We start from the raw sequence: 21,423 nt of genomic DNA, 5'->3' as shown, positions 1-21,423 counted from the left end.
GCTAAAATCGAAAAGGGGTAATTTTATCAAAGATAAACTAACTTAGCTTCGATTACAAATTTGATTATGTTTTTTTTTTGTTTTGTTAGAGTGCATTTTCATAACATTTAAACAATCATGATGATAATGCATACTTTTTTGCGGCTCAAATTTATTTTTTTTCTTATTTTTAAAGTCTTTTTTGGTCTGTGGTTCAAAAAGGCAAAAGTTTTGGTACAAGTCCAACTTAATAAAAAAAAAATGTTAATACCACGTCAGAGATTAAAAAAAAAGCTTAAAACCTTTCAAAAGAAAAAACCAAAATCGAATCGGATTTTTTAAATTGGTTAAAACTACTCCAGCTTCTCCGGCTGCTCATCCCGCTATCCGATCCAAGAGCTCCTTCGACTCCGGCCTCATACACACACATTATATGTCCGGAAATCTGCCTTAGATATACAGGACCACTCGCCTGACAAGGGGTTGGAAACTCTTAGAGCTATAATTATTATGTCAACCAGTATATCAAAATATATGTTAGTATACTTATTATTTCCTTTACATATCGCCAGTATACTTACCAATATACTGAGAGTATCTTAATATACTAACAGTTTATTGCTTTTCGGTTAGTATACTAACAAGTATACTGGAATATCGTTAATATACTCAGTATTTTTAAAAAAATATTAGAGTTTCCAGCCCCTTGTCGCCTGACCATTTAAACCGAATTTTGTAATAAATTAACACCAAAATCTTATTTTCTTTCGCGTTCGCCATTTCCCTTTTTTTAATGCAAACAATCTGGTGTCTTCTGATTCATCCAATGCATTGTTTTTGGTGGGCTCTTCATACATACCAATGCCTGGGCTCTTCGAGGTTTTGGTGACTGTCCAACGTTCTAGACATTTACAGTGGTGCCAGAGGGCTGGAAAACCCCTTTTTAAAAGCAATACAGTGGACTCTCTGGCTGTCGATCTTCTCGATATCAATATTGTTCCAGCTGTCAATAAAATTTTCAGTCCCTTTAAGAAGATTATTTTGATTTAACATTCTATAATTTGGTAACTCCCTCTCTCACTGTCCCTTCAATATCGACAACGAGAGATTCTACTGTATTTCGAAAAATATCCGCTAGAGGTCGAAAGGTTTAATTTACGACATCCGAGCCAGACCTGTTCAATTCATTGTTCCATTTCCTAAAATGTATTTTTGTGTATAACTTTTGAAGTTCTTTATCAAACTTGAAAATTTTTAACGTGGACTTATGGAACCTTTAACCAGACCGATTGGATCAAATTTGTAAAAAAAAAACCTTCAGTCAGTTTTAAGATATCTGTGGGACATGTTTTTTTGTCATCCTCAACCACAGACATTTGATCAGAATTTGATCAGGTTTTACTGTGTGCAGATGGATATTTGAGGCACATTTTTAGTAGTTTTTTCTTTCCTTTTCTTTAAGTGCTTTTCGATCTTTGCTTTTCTATCTGGTTATTTTTCGAGTTTTCTTTTTAGGCCAACGCAAATATTTTTCAAAGTTTTTCTTGTATCTCTAGCCGAGGTCGAGGCGTAAAAAACAAAAAAAAAAATAATACCATGCCGGAATTTTCGATATTTCAAGGCATAATTCATAAAAAAATGTGTTATACAGCAGTATAGTTGGATTGCGATCATAAGTTTTCAATAATTCTTAATTATTGAAAAAAATATTTTGCGAAAAAAACACTAAGATTAATAAACACTTTAAATATTTTTGAATCAACTCAAACATTCTAAAGATTATTATAAATGCCGTTAAAAATTGTTTTAAGTGCATTCAAGTTTAGAAGTTTTCTAAAAATGGTTTTTTACTCCTCATTTTTCGGACTGTTTCTGAGACCGTTCTTAAAACAAATTTCAAGCATAGCATTTGGATAATTTTTTAAAAATTTATAATCTAATTTGAAATCGAAATGTAATAAACATTTAATTTTGAAAGATTGCACCGTTTTAGAGCTTTTGACACTTTAAGTTCGATTTTGTAAAAAATCATTAGATTTTTTAAAAATTGTGCCGATGAGTGCTCATATTTGATCAAATTTTTAAGCTGAGAAAATTTGCTATAAAGTCAGCTCAGAAATATTGAAGATTGGTATTTTTATCCCTGAGATAAAACTTTTCAAATATTAAAAAATATCTAAGAAAATTATTATCCAATTTGGATGTCAAAATATGATTATTAATGATATTATCTCTCTATTTTTTTTTTTTTGAAATCACAATAAAATTTTAAAAAAAGCGTAAAATTGTATTTTCGGCTTATTTAGAAAAAAGTATCAAAAATGTGTACTCATGGGCTATAATATAAAAAAAAATATGATTTTCTACAAAATCGAACCTAAACTGGCTTTAACTAAAAAATGGTGCATTAATCAACACTTATTTAAAGCTCTTTTCGATTGCAAAGTCATATCACAAAATTATCCTAAATGGATTGGATTTTAGGAATTATATTTGATCAAGAGAAAAAAATATTAAAAAAAAAATTTTTTCGGATTGCAATTTCAATTGTTGAACCTAGAACACTGTGCACTGTACTGAACTTTAAATCAATTCGTTTGTTAGTCGAAAATGTCATTTGATTATAAAATAGTAGTTTATGCAATAAGTTGTAAAAAGAGGATTTTGCGAGGGCTGAAAAAATCAAGTTTTGCAACGAGTTCCATACAACATTTTTTGCAATTTCAAAAAACACCTATTGAGTGAAATTTTTAGTCGAATTTTCATGTATTTTGTCAATAAATCGTTTAAATCAATAAAATGTTGAAAAGTGTTACTTTTCGAAACAAGTGCTGAAAAGTTCAACTTTTCGGCACCCATTTCGGTGGTAAAAAGTAGAACTTTTCAGCATTTATATTGCTATTCGATTCTGTTATTTTTGGTACAGAAAAGTAGGCTATTTCGTCGTTCAAGAATGACAGGAAAAGTAAGTAGTTTCACGACGGAATTGCAAAAATTACATTTGTAACTAAATAACAGCTTGGAATGTTGCCAGATTTTGTGTTGTGTTGTCACTATCTTCTTTTAATATGGTTTTTCACATATTCCACAAGTTTTCTGGAAAAAATACAACTGAAGCCATAAAAAGTATCAACCTCACTCATATTTATTTTTATTTGGCAAGTTAAAAAAAAAAGATTCTGATATCAAAGAATCGGCTACCACATCAAAAACTATCATTACTTTACTGATATTTCTTTACTTTTTAAATTTGAATGTCGTGAATTTTGATAAAAATTTACTATCTTCTTGTTATAAAAGTTTAGAAAGGTTATCAAAATACACGCCAAGAGATTTTTTTCAAAGTTAAGAAGACATCAATAATGTCGAAAAATATTAGATTTTCATGATTCGAAATTTTGTATCGTTAATTTTTTCAAAAATAATAAATTTCCAAATAAAATCCCCACCCAAAATGTCTTTAAAGCACTCCCTTGCTCAAGGACCTCCCACTTATGGAACGCATTCCAGAGAGCGGTCAACCAAAGTGGCCAAAAACCGCGAACCATTTCCCTCCTCCTCCACCTCCTCCTAACATCACCCGTCTGACCAAGAATTAAAAGTTATGATTACGACGATGACGCCAACGGCGTCGAAGAAGAATTTAATGAAAATAATCGTTTTTCCTCGAGAGAGCAAGAGGTGGCACGTGGTCGCTCGTTTTCCCTAAAGCATGCTCCAAATTTTCCTCACCCCCACCCCCCGAAAAGAAAAAAAAATGGTGGGAGGAAATATGATTGGAGCTAATGACTTTACGACACAGCACGTGCTGCTCTCCACAGCAACGCTGGATTAGGGAAGGGACGTGTTGTCTAGTCCAGCACGGGGTGGACGACGACTCGTGGGGAAGGACCAATTAAGGTGGATTGCGGTCGTAACTTGGACGCACCAAGTCAAGTGTTAGGTAATTGAACCGGTTTTTAAATTTTTACGAGGCCCATTGTAAACTGAATGAGTGTCAATAAATTGGGAGTAAAATTTGATTTCACGGTTGCGTCTAATAAAATCTCTCTTTCCGTTTCGTTCCAGGTACTTGCGAGCAAATTGTCCCTCAAGTTCTTCAGTACTAGTAACCCAGCAATCTTAACGATTTGGTGACAACCGCGACTGAGAGAGCGTAAGCGTTGAAAGTGATTAAATTCGTTTAAATTTAGTACACTCACTGAAGTTGGACGAGCAGCCCCCAGCCATAGTGGTTAAGTTTCTCTTCAATTAAAAGGAAACCATTAATTAAAGACGACGCTTCGTTTGTGCTCACTCCGCTCTGTCTGGCTGGCTGACTTGGCTGGTGACAACAACAACTTGAAGTAAGCGCAAGCAAGGCGCGAAAATAAGAATAAAATCCACTCTCAGTGTGGTGTTTTCAATTGTCTTCATCAAGGTTAGGGTGGTTCTTCAATATAAGAGTTCTCAACATTTTTTTTCTTTCCATTTCTTATCTTATTACAATAATTAGAGTGTCATAAGTCCTTGGTTAGTTTTAAATTACAATAAAAAAAAATTCAAAAAAATAAATGTCTATGGCAAAGATGCATATTTGATTTGGCTACGATTTTTTTTTGTAATTTACGAAATTTTTGTTATAAATTTATAATCGTTTCGAGATGCACTTTTTTATTTTCTATCGAAATAGATTCAATAAAAAATATAGATAACTTTTTTAGGATAGATCATTTAAGAAATGTTTTTTTTAATTGTTTGGAGTTTGTTTTAAAAATATACACAGAAAAAAATGATGGTAATATGCATCAGGAAATGGTGACAGATTTTGTGTCAAAAAAATGTGCGATGTTGCATCAGAAACTTATGAATATTCATCAGTTTCTGGTGAATATTCATCAGGTTTTGATTTTTACACATTTTTAGGTAATATTGCATAAAAAAGAGGTAATATTCAACCTACCAAATTTTCAACTATCCAAAATTCAACTTTTTTTTTGCCTTGTATATATATTTTCTATACTAAAATGACTTCTTCGCATCGTTTAAAACAATATTTCAGGCTTATCTCAGATCGCTTTGGGGAATTCGACAAAGTTGTAGAGCTTCAAATTTCATACTAGAATCTCACACTTGACAAAGCTTTAGTTCAATTGACACTAATTTTTGACATAAAAAAACGGAAAATATAAATAGCCGATAATGTTACTGTCCTCAAACTCAAAAAATATTGACTTAAAACATTGAGCATGAGCATGAGCATGGTTGACTGCCAATGAGCTGCTACTCCGTTATTAACAGATCAGCTGAAGTTAAACAATGAATCAAAAATGATCAGTGGGAGCCAACCATCCGTTCACTGTTTAACCTCTGAAGATCCCTACTTTATTAGTCAATACCGGCGCCCTCCCAAGAAGCCTGCAGTTCAACGAAAGGGAGGAATGTTAGTCCGATAGTTGAAGTTGCAGACTAATCGAGCACATAGTCATATCGCTATATACTTGTTGATACCGCTTGAGACCGTTGAATCCACAGCATCTCCTTCAAGCATCACGTGATTATTTTTTTTTTGGGTTAGTAGGATAAGGTATTGGCTTTTCGATGCCTCCCGAGCTACGACGCTAAGGGGAGAACTTTCATAACAGACCCGTCGACGAACCTTCCGAGCAACGATGCTATGGGAAGGTCTTTCTGGTTAACAAAAAAAAATCACTCACACACAGTTATTTTGCTCCATTATTAACTCAACGATACAAATTATCAGTGCGTCTTTCGTTCATTATATAGAAATTGCTTTTTCACCGCAAAAAAATTAAACCTTATTCGAAAAATTTAAACAAAATCAACCCGATGCCGTGCCTTCCGATCAACGATGATATAGGAAGGGTTTTGAAAATCACAAAAGAAATCATTTTTCACTCCGAATATTTTTTACGACCAAGCGCTCTTTTTGCCAATTTTGCACTGATGACGCTGCATTTTCAGAGGGCAATCTTCTCTTCGCAGCACACAATTCACGACAAAAATGCGAAACAAAAGGCACACACAAAAAAAAACACTTTTCACTCCGAATATTTTTTACGACCACGCGCTCCCTTTGTCAATTATGCACTCTCTATTTTCCAGCACTGAAATGGATGCTGAAAACTTGAACTTGTTTTGAAAATTAATATTTTTCAACGTGGTTTTGATGTAAAAGGCGGATTGACTAAATATATGAACATTTGACTTACAGTTCTATTCCAATAGCCGATAATGTTACTGTCCTCAAACTCAAAAAATATTGACTTAAAACATTGCTGATAGTAGTTTGTTTGAAAGTGTAAGTACTCAAAACCGTTTTCAAAATAGAAAATCCACCAAATTTAGTTTTTTTTACTTAAATCAACTTGCAAATATTCTTCGATTTTATTTCCAATTTTTTCCACTACATTAGAGTTTTTAGTGTTAAATACCGTTTTTTTTACAAAATACTGAATTAAAAAAATCAAACTTGCATGATTTTCAACAAGAGTCAATTAGGGGAACTATACCCTTTCTCAGCCTATTTCTATTATCGGCCTATCAGCACTTTGATCATGAATTACAGCTTATGTAAAGTGTTTTTGACTGTTCCAAAGTAATAAATAGCTCAAATAAAAGTGAGCAAGCAACTCTCCATTGTTGAAACATCTGAAAATGTTGATTTAATAGCAGAAATGGCAAAAGTGATGAGAATTGGTCGAACGGCTTAGTGTGATTAAAATGGGTATATTTCCCCTAGCATGAAATTTTAGTCACATTTTAATGTGAAAATAGAAATACAGTCCAGACTCGATAGTCCGAGGGCATTGGAAAAATTTCACTTCGGATAATAGAACAAAAAAAAATTTTTTTTCTTTACCTTATTTTTGATTGTAGAGCTTAAGTATGACACCTAAAGCTAAAGTGTTTTAGAATTTTTGAATCCAAAATGGCGGTGACGAAATATTGAAAAAATGCATTTTATCATTAAACAGGCAATCAACCATTAATTATATTTTTTAATTTGACTGAAATAGGGTCGTATAACTCGAATTTGATGTTTAAACAAAAGAAAACGAAAAAAAAAATTTTCTTTCATATCATTAAATCTATACTATTTATACTATATTTTTAATCATGAAAATTTTAGAATTTTCAAAACAAAAATGATTCATGAAAATTCAAAAATCTGTATCTGTTGAAGGATTTTTTTTATCGTTATGGTGTCTTCGGTAAAGTTGTAGGTATAAATAAGGACTACGCTGAAAAAAAAATGATGCAAGGTAATTTTTTTTTGTGATTTTTAATTTCACTTAGGCCGTTGCACATATTTTTTAAAGTATATGTCGCCTCCCCTTCAAAATTGGTCCGAAAAATCAGGGGACAAAAAAATATTGTTTTAAAAAAATATCAAAATTTCAATGGAAATAGATGTCTAATCAACTAAGAACAATCTTTAATGCATTTCTCTGCATTGTTAATCATATTGAACATGTTTGGACTCGTTTAAAAATATTTTGAACTTTTATTAAATCACAATGTACAGCACCTCAAAAACTTTTTTTTTATCTTGCAAAAATAAAATTTTCGTCAGTAGGTATTTAGAAATTTTGGAAATCAATGATTGCAAAACAACTGGACAGGTGTATGATGCATTTTAAAACACTTTTTTCATTCAAATGGTGACACCGTGGCCTATAATTTAAATTTTTTGCTTTTTTATTTTTTACTCCACCCCCGCTCCTCGACTTTGATCAGAGTCGACATAAACTAAAAAAAATATTTGCAACGGCCTTATTGTCACTTAAAATTAATTTGCAAAAAACACAATTTTTCATTTTTTCATTTTTTTAATGTTTTATCATCAAATACCAACTTTCAAGAAATTTCCAGAATGAGTAAACATTTTTCACCGAGTTAAAAATTTTGAATCAGTACTGACAAAAAAAAAGAAATATTGGCCGCAAAAAAAATTAACAATAATTTCCGATGTAAAATCAAATTTGCAATCAATAAGTTCTTTAGTGAAATTTTGATAAAGTGCACCATTTTCATGTTATAGCTATTATCAGGTAATTTTTTCGAAAATAGTCGCAGTTATTTATTTTTTTTTTTAATAAATGTTTGCCCACTTTTTAAAGGAATATTTTTGAAAAGCTGAGAAAATTCTCTATGTTTTGCTTTTTTGAACTTTGTTGATACGACCCTTAGTTGCTTATTTTAGTTAAATAAGTTAGGATTAGTTTTTAAAGTAATTTTTCTTTTTTACCCAAATGTATTCAACTCAATGCAAAAATGTAAAACAATTTGAAGTTAATAAACATATGTAATCAGTTAATAATAAAACGAAAAATATATCAAAGATGAAGAGCATTTAGTTGCAACCTACCAATGTCGATATCTCAGCAACTAATGATCCAATTTTCAATGTTAAAATATTCGTAAAAATTTTCGATCTCTTAGAAAACATTTTTTTTAAATCAAGACTAACATTTCAAAAGGGATAACCATACAATATTACGCTGTCTACGGTGTCTACGTGGTTTATGGATGGCTTCTATAAGGTTATGTCAAAATAATAGAAATTACACCAAAAAAATCAGTATTGATCAATTCAATCAGATGCAACTTTTGATAAGTTTCCAAAGGCTTCCTAGATAAGACTCAAAGACTCAACTCTTCGACATTATTTTTTCAATCAGTTAAACATCAGTTAAATTCTGTTATGTTGGGAATACATAAGTTTAGGTAATTTTAATTTATTTGCACAAAATAACTTCTTAGTTTCAACGCCAAATCTACCTCTGCCATGCCTACCAATTTAAGCTTCACCAAATACCTCACATTATCCGTCCCAATCCCGAACACTCAGGAAACCTTCAATAATATATTTTCACTAGCTCTATTCCTCCGCGAAGAACCCAACTTTGTCGTCCACCATCCGGCCACCAACCACCATTTCCCAAAGGACGACGAACCCTCCCTCCTGCAGCTACCCCACACAGTTTGGACGGGGAACTCTCACCCATCAACGACGACAGACATTATCCCGAGATGACGAAACGAAACTGCACGCGCGTTGGCGGAGCCAAAAATAGTTTTCCTGTTGGCGTTTTACTATTGTACTGGCACATTTAGGTGAATACGACACGGAAAAATATCGGTTTTAGACAACTAGCATGAACATTCGTTCATGACACCGTGAATAAGTAAGATTCTTTCAAAAATATTGCGTTGATGTAAAGAAATCGAAGAATTGAATTTCTCTCCGTGTTCTCAAATTCACAGAACGAAAGCAACGTCGACGATCCTTTTCAGCGCCGAAGAACAGTATTGTCAGGGAATATGGCAAGTTCTGGGAATTCTCGTACTGAGTAGGATGATAATGACGAACTTCTGGCGGGGGTTTGGGGAATTTCGGAACTCTGGAAGAAGCCAGGAAGCGCGAATTTTAAGCGGATTCGTCAAGTGGAAAATCTTGAAATAGCTGCTGATGTGTTGGTATAATGCTCCGGAAAGGGAGATGAGCTTTATGGGTTGGATTCTTGGAAGTATTTTGGGATTCATCGCGTAACGTCAAGAAGGTATCACTGTGGGTAGTCACACATCTGCTGCGCTGTGTGCAAATTGCCACTGTAACATCTCCTCCATCTGCCTCCAACAAGTTGTTGAAGATGATGATTTCCAAGAAATAGTCAACTCTTCCAACTCTTGTACACGACACGGAGAGGCCCTTCAGCGTTCCGAGCTCCAAATTGAATCCGGTTCAGGAAAAACGAAGCGAACAACCAAATTGAATGAGCGACCCAATCTGTCAGAGAACACTCACTTCCTCAACCGTTCGCGCGGTTCAAATTCCCAGAAGCCACACAGCAGAGACAAGAATCGCTTCAGCTCTTGATAGAAAACACATATGACCTCTCGGGATTGACCTGTGCGCTTCATTTTTTAAATTAAATTCTTCCTCTCATCGCAAGTCTCCCCGCCAACCGACTTCACGACTTGAAACCCTATACTCCCACTACAATTCAACGTATACACTTGTACTGGCGGTTGACTCTTCACCTCCCTTTACCTCTGCTCCCTCCCCAATCGCAATCGGACAGAAGTCTTACAAGTGATCTTCCGCGTCGTGTCGTCCGAAAGTGTCCAGGCGACCCGTTGTCGACCGAGCTCTCCTGTCAAACGGCGTCATAGGGTACACTCAGTATCATGAAATGAGACAAATTTGACAATGTTATCAAAAGATGCCGAAACTGACAGCAGTGACACTGAGCAAGAGAAGGAATTTGATCGAAAGAGAGAGTTGCTCTCTTGCTCACTGTCTTGCATTAACTAGACGCCGATAATGCAAGACAGTGAGCAAGAGAGCAACTCTCTCTCTCTCTTTCGTTGAAATTCCTTCTCTTGCTTGAGAAACGAGAAACAATAACGAATTTAACTCATTAAAATTAAAATCATTTAAACTCAAACTTTTTAACAACAAATCAGTCGAAGTTTTCGTTCAAACAACTGAGTGTGACCGCTCACATGATTATTGGGTTTGGGTTTGCTGTTCTTGCAAGAAGTTGTCGCACTGACGTCGTTTGGTCGCCGTAGCTGTCTCATGGCTTTGGAATGGATGATGAATCAACGCGAGTGCTCCCATTCTAGCCACAGTCAGTGCGCGGCTTCTGGCGATTCTATCGTTTAGTTGAGTGAATTTGGAGCTGGGGTGGTTCGGGCTTGATTGGACGTTAAATATTTGAGCGCAAGAATCATCCAAAAACGAATTGTTCTAATTTATTTCAATGTTTTTAGATATTATTATTTTTCTGTTAAAAAATTTAAAGAAAATTAAAATTTATTAGTTTTTTTTTTGTTCTCGAATCTTTATCTATACTGTTATTTGTAACTTTCAAAGTGTTTAACATAAAAAATCAAAATGTATGCCGAAAACTTGTCCGTACACCTTAACAATCCACCTTAAAAATCTGATGTATTTTTGATGATGTTTTCATCAAGTTTGTTAACGATAAAATGATCGAGGTAACGATAATCTATTGTTATTGTTATCGTTATTCCGACAATTCTATCGGACGATTACTTATATTTAATATTTTTCTAAAATTGACTAAAACCAAACAAATTATGTTTTTTTTTTGATAATATGGTAAGTTTCAAAGTATAAATACTAAAAAAAATCACAAAATACCGTATTTTTTTTAAAGTTCTTAAATTTATATAATTTAAAATATGAGTTTTAAACGATTCGTAATTTGGCATGCATTTTTGAAATTTTGAATGAAATACTAAAATTTTCACAAAATACCGTATTTTCTCGAAAATACTCAATTTTTTATGATTCGCAATATGGGTATCAAACAATTCGAAATTTTAAATGTGTTTTAACTGTTTTAAATATTTTCGAATGAAATACAACCCAGACTCGATTATCTGAAGGCCTTGGCAAAATTTCACTTCGGATAATCGAAACTTTGTAATTAACCCTCTACTGCCCATTTTTTTTCGAAAATATGTATTTTTCCCGTGTTCAGGAGGTCATTTTGAGCAACTTTTGTTCTGCGAAAATCTTTACGTCTCTTGTTTTATATTTTTCTTGTTTTATTTTTAAGTATTTTAATTTGCATTCATCTTGTTTAGTTTATGTTTGTTTTTGGTAGTATTTGGCCTATTCTACCACTTCATATAATAACATTTTGCCTATCTAATTTTTTCACGTTTTTAAGTCGCTTTTTCAATTTTTTGCATGTTTTTCACATTTTCTGCTAAAGAATGGCACCATCATCATTTAAATTGCAAAAAAAATGCGTAGAGGCATAGTCTGGGACACTACAAAAATTACTGCATACTTCATTTTACTGAAAATAAAGAAAATGTTAGTAAAAAACACAGCCAAAGTTGACCCCTAAAATAATAACTTTTTTTAAAACATTGGAAAAGTCACATAAAACAAGTTAAACTTCCAATCCTGAAATTTTCTAAAATTTTAAGAGTTCTTCTTTCCAATGCTTTTTAAGATCAAAAATCGGTTTGAAAATTGATTTTTGGCGATTTTATAGATCGAAGCCCGTCTAAAGGCTGGGTTAGGTTGAAGAGGGTTAACAAAAAAAATGTCGTTGTCTTATTTTTGATTGTTGAGCTAAAGTATGACCCCTAAACTACTCTTAACTGATTTATATTTTTTAAATCCAAGATGGCGGCCAAAATGGCGGTGATGAAATAAAAAAAATGCATTTTTTTAACTTTATAGACAATCAACAATTCAAATTTCACTAAAATGGGGTAGCAGAACTCGAATTTGACGTTAAAAGTACGAATGTAAAAAATATGAAAAAAAAATTGCTCGTGTTTCGATGATCCGAAGGTTTTTATGGGAAAAACCTTCGGATAATCGAGTCTGGATTGTACTCAAATTAAACAAAATATCGAAAAAACTCAAATTTTTATTATTTGCAATATGGTTACTAAACGATTCGCAAATTTTGTATGTATTTTAACTGTTATAGACTATTTTTAAATAAAAAGCAGGTAAAATTTCGCTTCCCATAATGCAAATCATGAAAATTTGAGTTGATTAAAAAAAATACGTTATTTTGTGATAATTTTTGTGTTTCATTTGAAAAACTCTAAAAACAGCGAAAATACATGCAACATTTCAAATATTTTGAAACCCATACTGTAAATTATACAATTTTCAATATTTTCTAGAAAATATGATATTTTGTGAAAATTTTTAGTATTTCCCGATCAGACGGTAATAACTAAATTCATGCCAATTCAATAACAAATACTGTTTAAATAAATAAAAATGTTATGGATTCTTCTTGAAAACTCAATTTTTGAATAAGAGTTCAATATCAGTTTATGTTATCATAACAAAATTTGTTATTGGTCTGATATTGATTCAAAGCCAAAACAACTTTGGAATGAAATTTTTTGTTATGGGACCATCCATAAACCACGTGGACACTTTAGGGGGTATGACGATTGTTCACGATCCATACAAAAAATATTTTTTTTGTATGAACAATTGTCCACGAAGGGGGGGGGGGATTGTAACAGATTCCCAAGAAAGTGTCCACGTGGCTTATGGATGGTCCCTATGGAACCATACCGCCAACTGTTATTGGGATGATCGGATTAGTTGTTAAAATAACAAGAAATAATAACAAAGATTTGTTCGAAGAATAACTTATCGTTATCGTCCCGGCGATAATATTATCGACGATAATTCAATCGATTAACAACCTTGGTTTTCATATAAATTTTGATAGTTGCAAAATTTTGAGTTGATTTTGTCAACTTCTGATAGCTTTATTTGATACAGTTATTTAAAACCTTGTATAAAATACTTTTTTAAACTTATTCAAAAAATTTACTTTGGGGTGATTTTTCGACGTAAACAATTGGTATTCGGTATTTTATTTCACATTTTTTTTGTAATTTTCTCTCTTAAAAATGTGTAAATTTAACAATTTTCCGTTGGAATGCCACTTATTCAGTCTAAATTGAGGTAATATCACATCATTAAGGTGTAACGTGCCATCATCAAATATGGCGAAAAAACATGGTTGAAAAACTGTCCCGTTCCACCTTGAAAATGACGTTTTTTTGTTCCACCCTAAACAGTAGAAATTTACAACGTTTTCGTAATATTGTAAATTCTTGCCATAATAGACACGCATCTTGCAACACAAAATAATCACTATGCACAAAACATTTCCGAGAATCCAAACATATAATTTAACAGGCCAAAAAATTAAAATTTTCCATAACTTTTGCCTCTTTGCCAGCACTTTGTTTTCACCATACAAAAATTTCACCACCGAAAATCAGCTTCAAAATGCTGTTTAATTGGCCTTACCTCAATAAAAAGGTAATCCCTAGATGTGCTGCAGCCAGGAGAATCTGCTGATTACCACCAATGTCACAACACCCGCGAAATTCGCGAAAATCGTCGTTCAAAACTTGCGAATCGAGTTTTTTCGCGATAAAATTTTCTTTTAATTTCACACGTACCAACACCAGCATCAGTGACATTAGTATTGGTAATCATCAAGATTTGATTCGTTGGTGTTGCCAGAAATTTCGTTCATGTACTTAGGCATTTCTTATTTTAATGTGAGAATTTTCGTCCTAAATATCGTTAAAAAGTATTTAAATCGTTCAACTGTTGTTATTATTTATTAAAAATAATATAAACAGGAATAAAACTATGATAATCGATTGAAAAAAAAATCATAACAAAAGATTTTTCTCAAAATTCCACCGTTTTTGGCAACACTTTTCTTTGACACACCACGCAAAGCATCTGACAGTTCGATTTGTTTTTCTTCTGTCAGCCGTGCTGAAAAATATCTCGCGGAAGAAACCGGGCCAGCGCGTATTTCTGGTATCTTGCAAAATTTGCAAACGGGACAGCACTGAGACACGTTCCGGCTGCTGAATGATAACGCCGACGATCTATAAGGGAAGGTGGGCGACTCCACCCAAGGAACAACCTGCTGAAGAGGCGCGGAAGAGAAGGAGGAGGACATTTCGGTGCAGGTACAAAAGCAAGCCGAAGCGGCCAAAACGGAGAAGAAAAAATGTCAGGTTCGAGTCGGAAAAAGTTCCGGTTCGAGTCAGAACATCTGCTTGATCACGACGATACTGGAAGATCCGACCAAATTGGGGCTCAAGATCCTGCGGGACGCGGCCGAAACCAAGAAGCAAAAGAACCAGTGCCGATCGTAGTGGTCACCAAGGCCAACCTGAAGGACATCATGGACGGCGCCAGCAAGCTCCCGATATTTTCTGAAGGAACCGAAAACGTTCGCGATCGTCTTCAACCGGCGGTTCAACAACGGACTGGAGCGCGAGAGCACGATCAACGCGCTCGACGAAATAATCAGCGCCAAGATCCGGGGCAACAAGACCCAACCTGAAGCATCCGGAGCTGGCGGTGATCGTCGAAGTAATCAAAGGGCTAACGAAGGAAGGAACGAGGACGCCAAATCGCAGGAATCGACCGAGTCGGCGGAGCAGAACGGGAAGGAGTCTGGCAAGAAGGTGGCTGCTGAAAAAGGGAAGGCAAAGGATGGAGAGAAGAGAGATACAGCAAAGTACGAGGACGGTTCGCAGAAGGAACCGGAACCGGCTGCGTCAGCGGAAGATGAGGCTGCTCCGAAAGAAAAAGATTCAAATTCTGAGCAGTATGTTTTAGTTTAGATCAAACATTTTCGACTGTTTTTTAGTACGGTAAAGATTTGCATAATAAATAACTGAATTTGTTGACAAAAAAGGCGAAACTTGCTCGTTACGGCCAGCCTCTGCGTACCAAGTGCTAGCTCATCTGGTCCAGTTTGGCTACGGAGGGCGCCTTCTCGATGACATCGGTGACAACCTTCATCGCCTTCAACGAAATCGCTTTTTCCGCCTCAAAATCTCGCGAGAATTTAGAGCAACACAACAGTAACAGAGAAAATTATTCCGGGACACTTCAAAAATGGTCAAATGAAGTCAGCTTTAAATATTTATAAAATAAAATCTTGGTGGCCACTTTAGTCGCTAAATTGGACGGTAAGCGATTCTATTCATGAATAATGTTATATATATTTCAGAACAAACTATATATTTAGCAAACAGTTTAAATGTCAGGGGTTTTATGATGAAAATATATATTTAAATGCCCTCAATACAGATTGAAAAAAAGTTTAAGTGTGTGCTCAAATCAACCTCTGAAATATTTGCCGGTTTACGTGTATGTAACCCCTTAATTTTAGACACGAAGTAAGCTCATAAATACTACTTTTGATTGTTTTTATCTGAGGTAAAATCATTTTACATAGCGATTGGTTCAAATTATTTTTGGGATGATGAACTCACTAGCGAAAAAATCTCTTGTTCTGACTTTAAATTGGACAAAGTAGATCTATTTCTTTGGCATGGCGTTTTTCATTTCAACAGATTTGAGAGAGACAGAAAATTTAAAATATTGAAGAGATACCTTGTTTTCAAATGATAATTAAGGATTAGATAGGCATTTTTCAAATGTTTGGCAAGGATGGCTGTCAATACCACTACTACTACACTATGTCACTAATACATGTACATCGATGACGTCAACAATGATGGTCATCAAACTAACACCACTGCATCGCACTAATACATTAGCACTCAAATTGCCTTCACGTTTCACCTTAAAGATGTATTTTTTTAACATCCCAGTTCCAGTTCGAGATTTTTTTAACTATGTAGAATTTTTAAATTTTAAATCATTTATGTGAATTTTATTAGTAAATCCATCGAAAAAAATATGATAAATTATTATCTAAAGTCTAAAATATCAATGAATTTATTTTTCTTGACAAAAACTTTCATTATAATTTTTTTAAAGTTTTTTTTAATATTATAATACAGAAAACCAATTTGAAAAGAGCCTACACCAGGGGTGCCCAACCTTTTGGCCATGCGGGCCAGGTCTGATTTTTCTGAAGCAGTCGCGGGCCGTAACTGATATTTGATAAAAGTTGAAAAAGTAATCACATTTTTTATGAAATTTTTTTTTAATAATTTTAAAAATATTTGCAGCGATCTATTTTTAGTATAAATAATTTTCTTTTTTAAGATTTAAAAAAAAACTTGATCACTAAAAAGATGTTCTGGAAAAAATCATTAGTTTTTGACTGCTTATTTATTTCAAAAAATAGAAAATAGGAAAAACTTCAATTTTTAGTAAACAAAGTAAAAACTGAATGAAATTTAAATATAGTGACTTTTTGTACATTTTTAGACAACAATCCAGGTTTTTTTTTCATAAATTTCACTACTTTACGAAATTGATAACATTGTTTTGTTGCATTTTTAGTTTAAAAATATCGATTTAGAATTTAAAAGAATTAAATTCAAACCCGAAGCATGTTGTTATAATATGATAAAATATGATCTCAAGCTTGTTTTTTTAATGAAGACAATCAATTTATTTATTCCATATTCCATGAACAGCCCTAATGGCCGGTCATAGAACTATTTTGAAAAACCGTCGCGGGCCGGATGAAATGGCCTCACGGGCCGGATCCGGCCCGCGGGCCGTACGTTGGGCAGGCCTGGCCTACACGGAAAAAAGGTCTCTGAAAAATGAATTATAAAAAATATTGAAAATAGTCCTTTTTGAAATTGATTTGAAGCAAATTTCTGATTTCAAACCCTACCTTCTTCGCCGTCGAACAGTTTCCCCGAAAACCTTTCCGGAAGTGCAAGTGCAAAGACCACCACCACGCGGGGGAGTATTAGGTTTGGTATTTTAAGTGCTAAAGTTGGTCTCCGGTTTGGTTTGCTGGCACTGGAAATAGTACTCCAAGAATTAAATTCACTCCTGCAAAGGGGTGGTGGCACAGATAACGCCATCGTCGTTGAACATCCTTCCCGAAGACAGCGCCGAATTATGCAGACGGTTTGCAGGAATTCACGTCATTCTTGATGGTTTTGTAGGAATGAACTCACGAATTAATGTAGTAATGTTTTCTTTTTCTGATGAAAAGCCACTTTGCAAACTGGAACTATTTGTGGTTTTCCCTGTTTCATTCCTGGACACTCCAGAAACCGCACCGAGTTCCTTCCGGTTTCCGCACCAAAACAACCTCCGAGTTCGCCTTTTTTTGTGTTCTGTGTTGTGACTTTCTGCAAATTTCGGGGAAAATGTCACCCCAAACATATGTTTCGCTCTATTTACCCGGAGGCTTCCACCAATTTGTTCCGCAGCTTGTTGCGGTCATTATGGAGCAATTTTCCCTCTTGCGAGGACTCCTCGAAATTAATTCAAAACGGTCATTCGCCGTAAGAGCTTTGAGGTGGTGGGACGGCCCAAAATCATCCTCCCCCAAACACGTGTACCAATTACGCAAGGGCTGAGCGGGTTTTTTTTTCGAGCATTTTTGCGAAAAAGTGCTCACTCAGTAGACAGGAAAGCAGCGCTCAGCCAAATTGGAAAAAAGTGAAGAAAAAAAAGTACACGACAACTTTAAATTCACATGACCAAGCTTTTTGGTTGGGGAATTAAAACAGGGTGGTGGGACGGGACGGGACTGTTGACAACACGTGGGTTAGTGAGATGGTTCCGGTTGCGACCGGGGAACATGCCATGCAATCCGCTAGCACAGTAGATGACTAAATAATTTCTGGACACGGAAAGGGTGAAATTTTAATTTATAAAAAAAATATTATTTGTCCAAACGGCACATTTTGTCCCACCAAATTTCATCAATTTTATTCCGTTTAACCTTTCGTAATTTTTTTTTTTGTGAAACTAGAGTCAATTTTGTCTCATTTATCAACTTTTTAGCTAAGATGGCCACTCCTTGTCTCAAAACATTTTTTAACATTGATGACAAAGAGTACAGTTTTGTCTCACAATATCTAAAAAAAAACTTTTTTTTCTAGATTTTTCTCCAACTTTACCACTTTATAAGTAAAATTGTTGTCCAAATGGGATGTTTTGTCTCAAATGAAATCTTTTGTACCGTGTCCAATGGAACATATTTGTCTTAAACCTTTATTATCAAACACAAAGCATTTATATTTCATGTCTCAAGCTAAAAAAAAGTTTGTGCTACCTTGTCCAAATGTAATATTTTGTCTCAAATTGACATTTTTTGGACTGTGTCCAACGGAACGGATTTGTCTTAAACCTATACTGCCAATGACACAACATTTAAATTGTTTGTCTCAAGTGGCTAAATTGTGTTTGTGCTGCCTTGTCCAAATGTAAAATTTTGTCTCAAATTTACATCTTTTGGACTGTGTCCATCGGAACCGATTTGTCTCAAACCATTATTATCAAACACAAAGCATTCATATTGCTTGTTTCAAGTGGCTGAAATGTGTTTGGGCTACCATGTCCAAATGGGATGTTTTGTCTCAAGTGGACATCTTTTAGCCCATGCCCAACGGATCGGATTTGTCTCAAAAATTTACTGCCAATGACACAAAATTCATATCTCAGAGATTATATTGCTTGTCTCAAGCGGCTGAAATGTGTTCGAGCTATCATGTCCAAATGGGATATATTGTCTCAAGTGGACATCTTTTGGACCTTGTCCAACGAATCGGATCTGTCTCAAACCTGCCATTCACGCCAAATTCATATCTTATTGATCATATTGCTTGTCTCAAGTGGCTAAAATGTGTTTCAGCTATCATGTCCAAATGGGATGTTTTGTCTCAAGCGGACATATTTTGGACTGTGTCCAACGGAAGGGATTTGTCCCAAACTTTACTTTTAATCACACAACACTCTCGGTGGAACTTGTCAAAAAGTGAAACTTGTCTCACTTGGAATTTGAATTGAAACCGATGATTGCAGCTTGTCTCATTTTTTTTCTTTTTGAACATTGTTTCCCAATTATTTCAAGATTCCGACCATCGTTGGTTGCGCTTTTTGGTCATGTCAAACGGAACAAACTTTTAGATTAGTTTTTTGGTTAGTTTGTCCAAGACAACTCAGATTTTGTTTAAACGTGTTTGTCCAAACGGCATGTTTTGTCTCAAAATGACATTTTGAAGTTTGTCATGGTTTGGCCAAACAAGGAAGATTTATTTTATATGCCAAAACGATATTGCTCAAAAAGGAAAAGTTTGTCCCAGTTTGTCTCACAAAGGAAAGGTTTGTCTCAATAATTGAAATGGTCATGACCAAAGGTAACTTTTTGTCTCACAGCTCAATTTCATAAGGTTTAACCTGTCTAAATCGTTTAACTTGTCTCAAAGACTTAGATTCTCGTGCCCATCGGTACGTATTTGTCTCAAATGCTCACAAATCAAACCCCAACATCTATTTTCACGACTTTTCCACTTTTCCGTTGATCCCGCCCGGAATCCCTGCCCGACAGATACCGCAACCAAAACGCAACATCTAGTCCAGAGCCACGAATGTCGTCGCAGTTAGAGATTTGCCGGGATTCCTGGTCCCGTTTGTTTTTTGTTGGTTTCCCCTCCACACAAAAAAAATGGAACCATGCACTCTACTTTATCATACCCGCCGGATGGTGTTCGGGGATGTACTCTGTGGGCAGATTCTTTTTTTTTTTTTGGACTCGACAACGACTAGAAACCCGGGAGATTTTTCCCGGTTTTTGACAGGCCTGGCCGGCCCGTTTAGCTAGCCTTTTCAGTGCGGTTTTGTCTCACATTTAACGGGTTGCGGGAACCAGAAACGGAGCCCCCTTTGGGGCTCGTATAAATATAACAACTATTTTTAATAACTTGTCGCGCGCTGGACCAGATGGGAAAGGGAGTGCGGTTTCGGGAAATTTTGCTGCGTCGAGGATGTTCTTTTTTGTTGGTGCTTTTTCGATGGACAATTCATGGGGCTTTTCGAGAGGCTCTCTTGCGTCAGCTGAAGTGCCTCATATGGGTTCATATTGCGGATGGTTTGTGGCGTTTTGATTAGGATGAGCTCTGGGAAATTGAAATATTGCAGTTTCAGCTGTGCTCCCTTTTTCATTGCAATTTTTTTTTGTTCATTGGTCATTGGTCATTGGACATTGGACTTTGGACATTGGACATTGGACATTGGACATTGGACATTGGACATTGGACATTGGACATTGGACATTGGACATTGGACATTGGACATTGGACATTGGACATTGGACATTGGACATTGGACATTGGACATTGGACATTGGACATTGGACAATGGACATTGGACATTGGACATTGGACATTGGTCAAAATTAAGCTTTCATTATCACTTTTTCAGTGTTCAGTGTTCAATATTCACGTTCTTACAGAAATGTTCACGAACCTTGAATCACTGTAACATGCATCCTAAAATTTGTCAAAACAATAACCTTTTTGTACACTTTGGATTAAACCAGAACAAAACAATCCTCACAGCCCAAGGCCAGCTCCTTTGAGTCGTCATAAAACCTCGACCTCATCGTAACTTTTTCGGGGACAGAAGCCGATCCCTAAGGTCAGCAACGGAACAAAAAGTGTAACAAGGTGTCAAAAGCCGTCCCTGCCGCGCCCTGGAGATTAGATTTAACGATTTATGGGGTTGGGCCCCCAAGCCGGGAGGGAAAGCCCGGCGTGACCCGCGGCCACCTTTCCGCGCGTGAAAAGGATATTGTTATTTTTTTTCGAGGAAGCTTTGCCCGCGCGGAAAAGTGGTTCTTTTCTTCTTGGTTTGCGAAAGGAGTTGGGGTTGATGAGGAAAAAAAAAAAGCTGCTGCTCGTAAAATGATAAACCCAACTTGGGTTGTTTTGTGGCGGTTTTTGGAGGTAGGGAAAAAAGAGGAGGGTTCCAAAGTGCACACGTGGGGTCGAAGGGCAGGGATAATGGGCAAACTTTGGGCCAATTCCCACAAGTGTGTCTGGGTCCCCGGGTTGGGTGAACGAAATTGTTATCACACAATAAAAGCGTCCGAGAAGGCTCAATTTAACAGTCTTGTTTGTGAGCTTTTCAAACTTTGTTTT

At 35.3% G+C, this 21,423-nt stretch overlaps 1 protein-coding gene and 1 pseudogene across 1 annotated transcript in view; both read left to right on the top strand.

Moving 5' to 3' along the window:
- LOC119768342 (putative cyclin-dependent serine/threonine-protein kinase DDB_G0272797/DDB_G0274007) overlaps positions 1-4,202 on the top strand; it is a 72,144-nt gene extending 67,942 nt beyond the window's left edge. The window contains exon 4 of the mRNA XM_038258558.1: positions 4,048-4,202. Coding sequence (XP_038114486.1) covers positions 4,048-4,116 — 69 coding nt within the window. The 3' untranslated portion in view covers positions 4,117-4,202. The remainder of the gene's footprint in view (positions 1-4,047) is intronic.
- Positions 4,203-14,340: 10,138 nt separating this feature from the next.
- On the top strand, positions 14,341-15,321 carry LOC6045791 (annotated as a pseudogene).
- The last annotated feature ends 6,102 nt before the right edge of the window (positions 15,322-21,423 follow it).

This window comes from Culex quinquefasciatus, chromosome 1 (genome assembly GCF_015732765.1).
Source record: "Culex quinquefasciatus strain JHB chromosome 1, VPISU_Cqui_1.0_pri_paternal, whole genome shotgun sequence".
Taxonomy (NCBI): domain Eukaryota; kingdom Metazoa; phylum Arthropoda; class Insecta; order Diptera; family Culicidae; genus Culex; species Culex quinquefasciatus.
The sequence above is the reverse complement of the archived record's forward strand: the minus strand, read 5'-3'. Positions and strand labels throughout refer to the sequence as shown.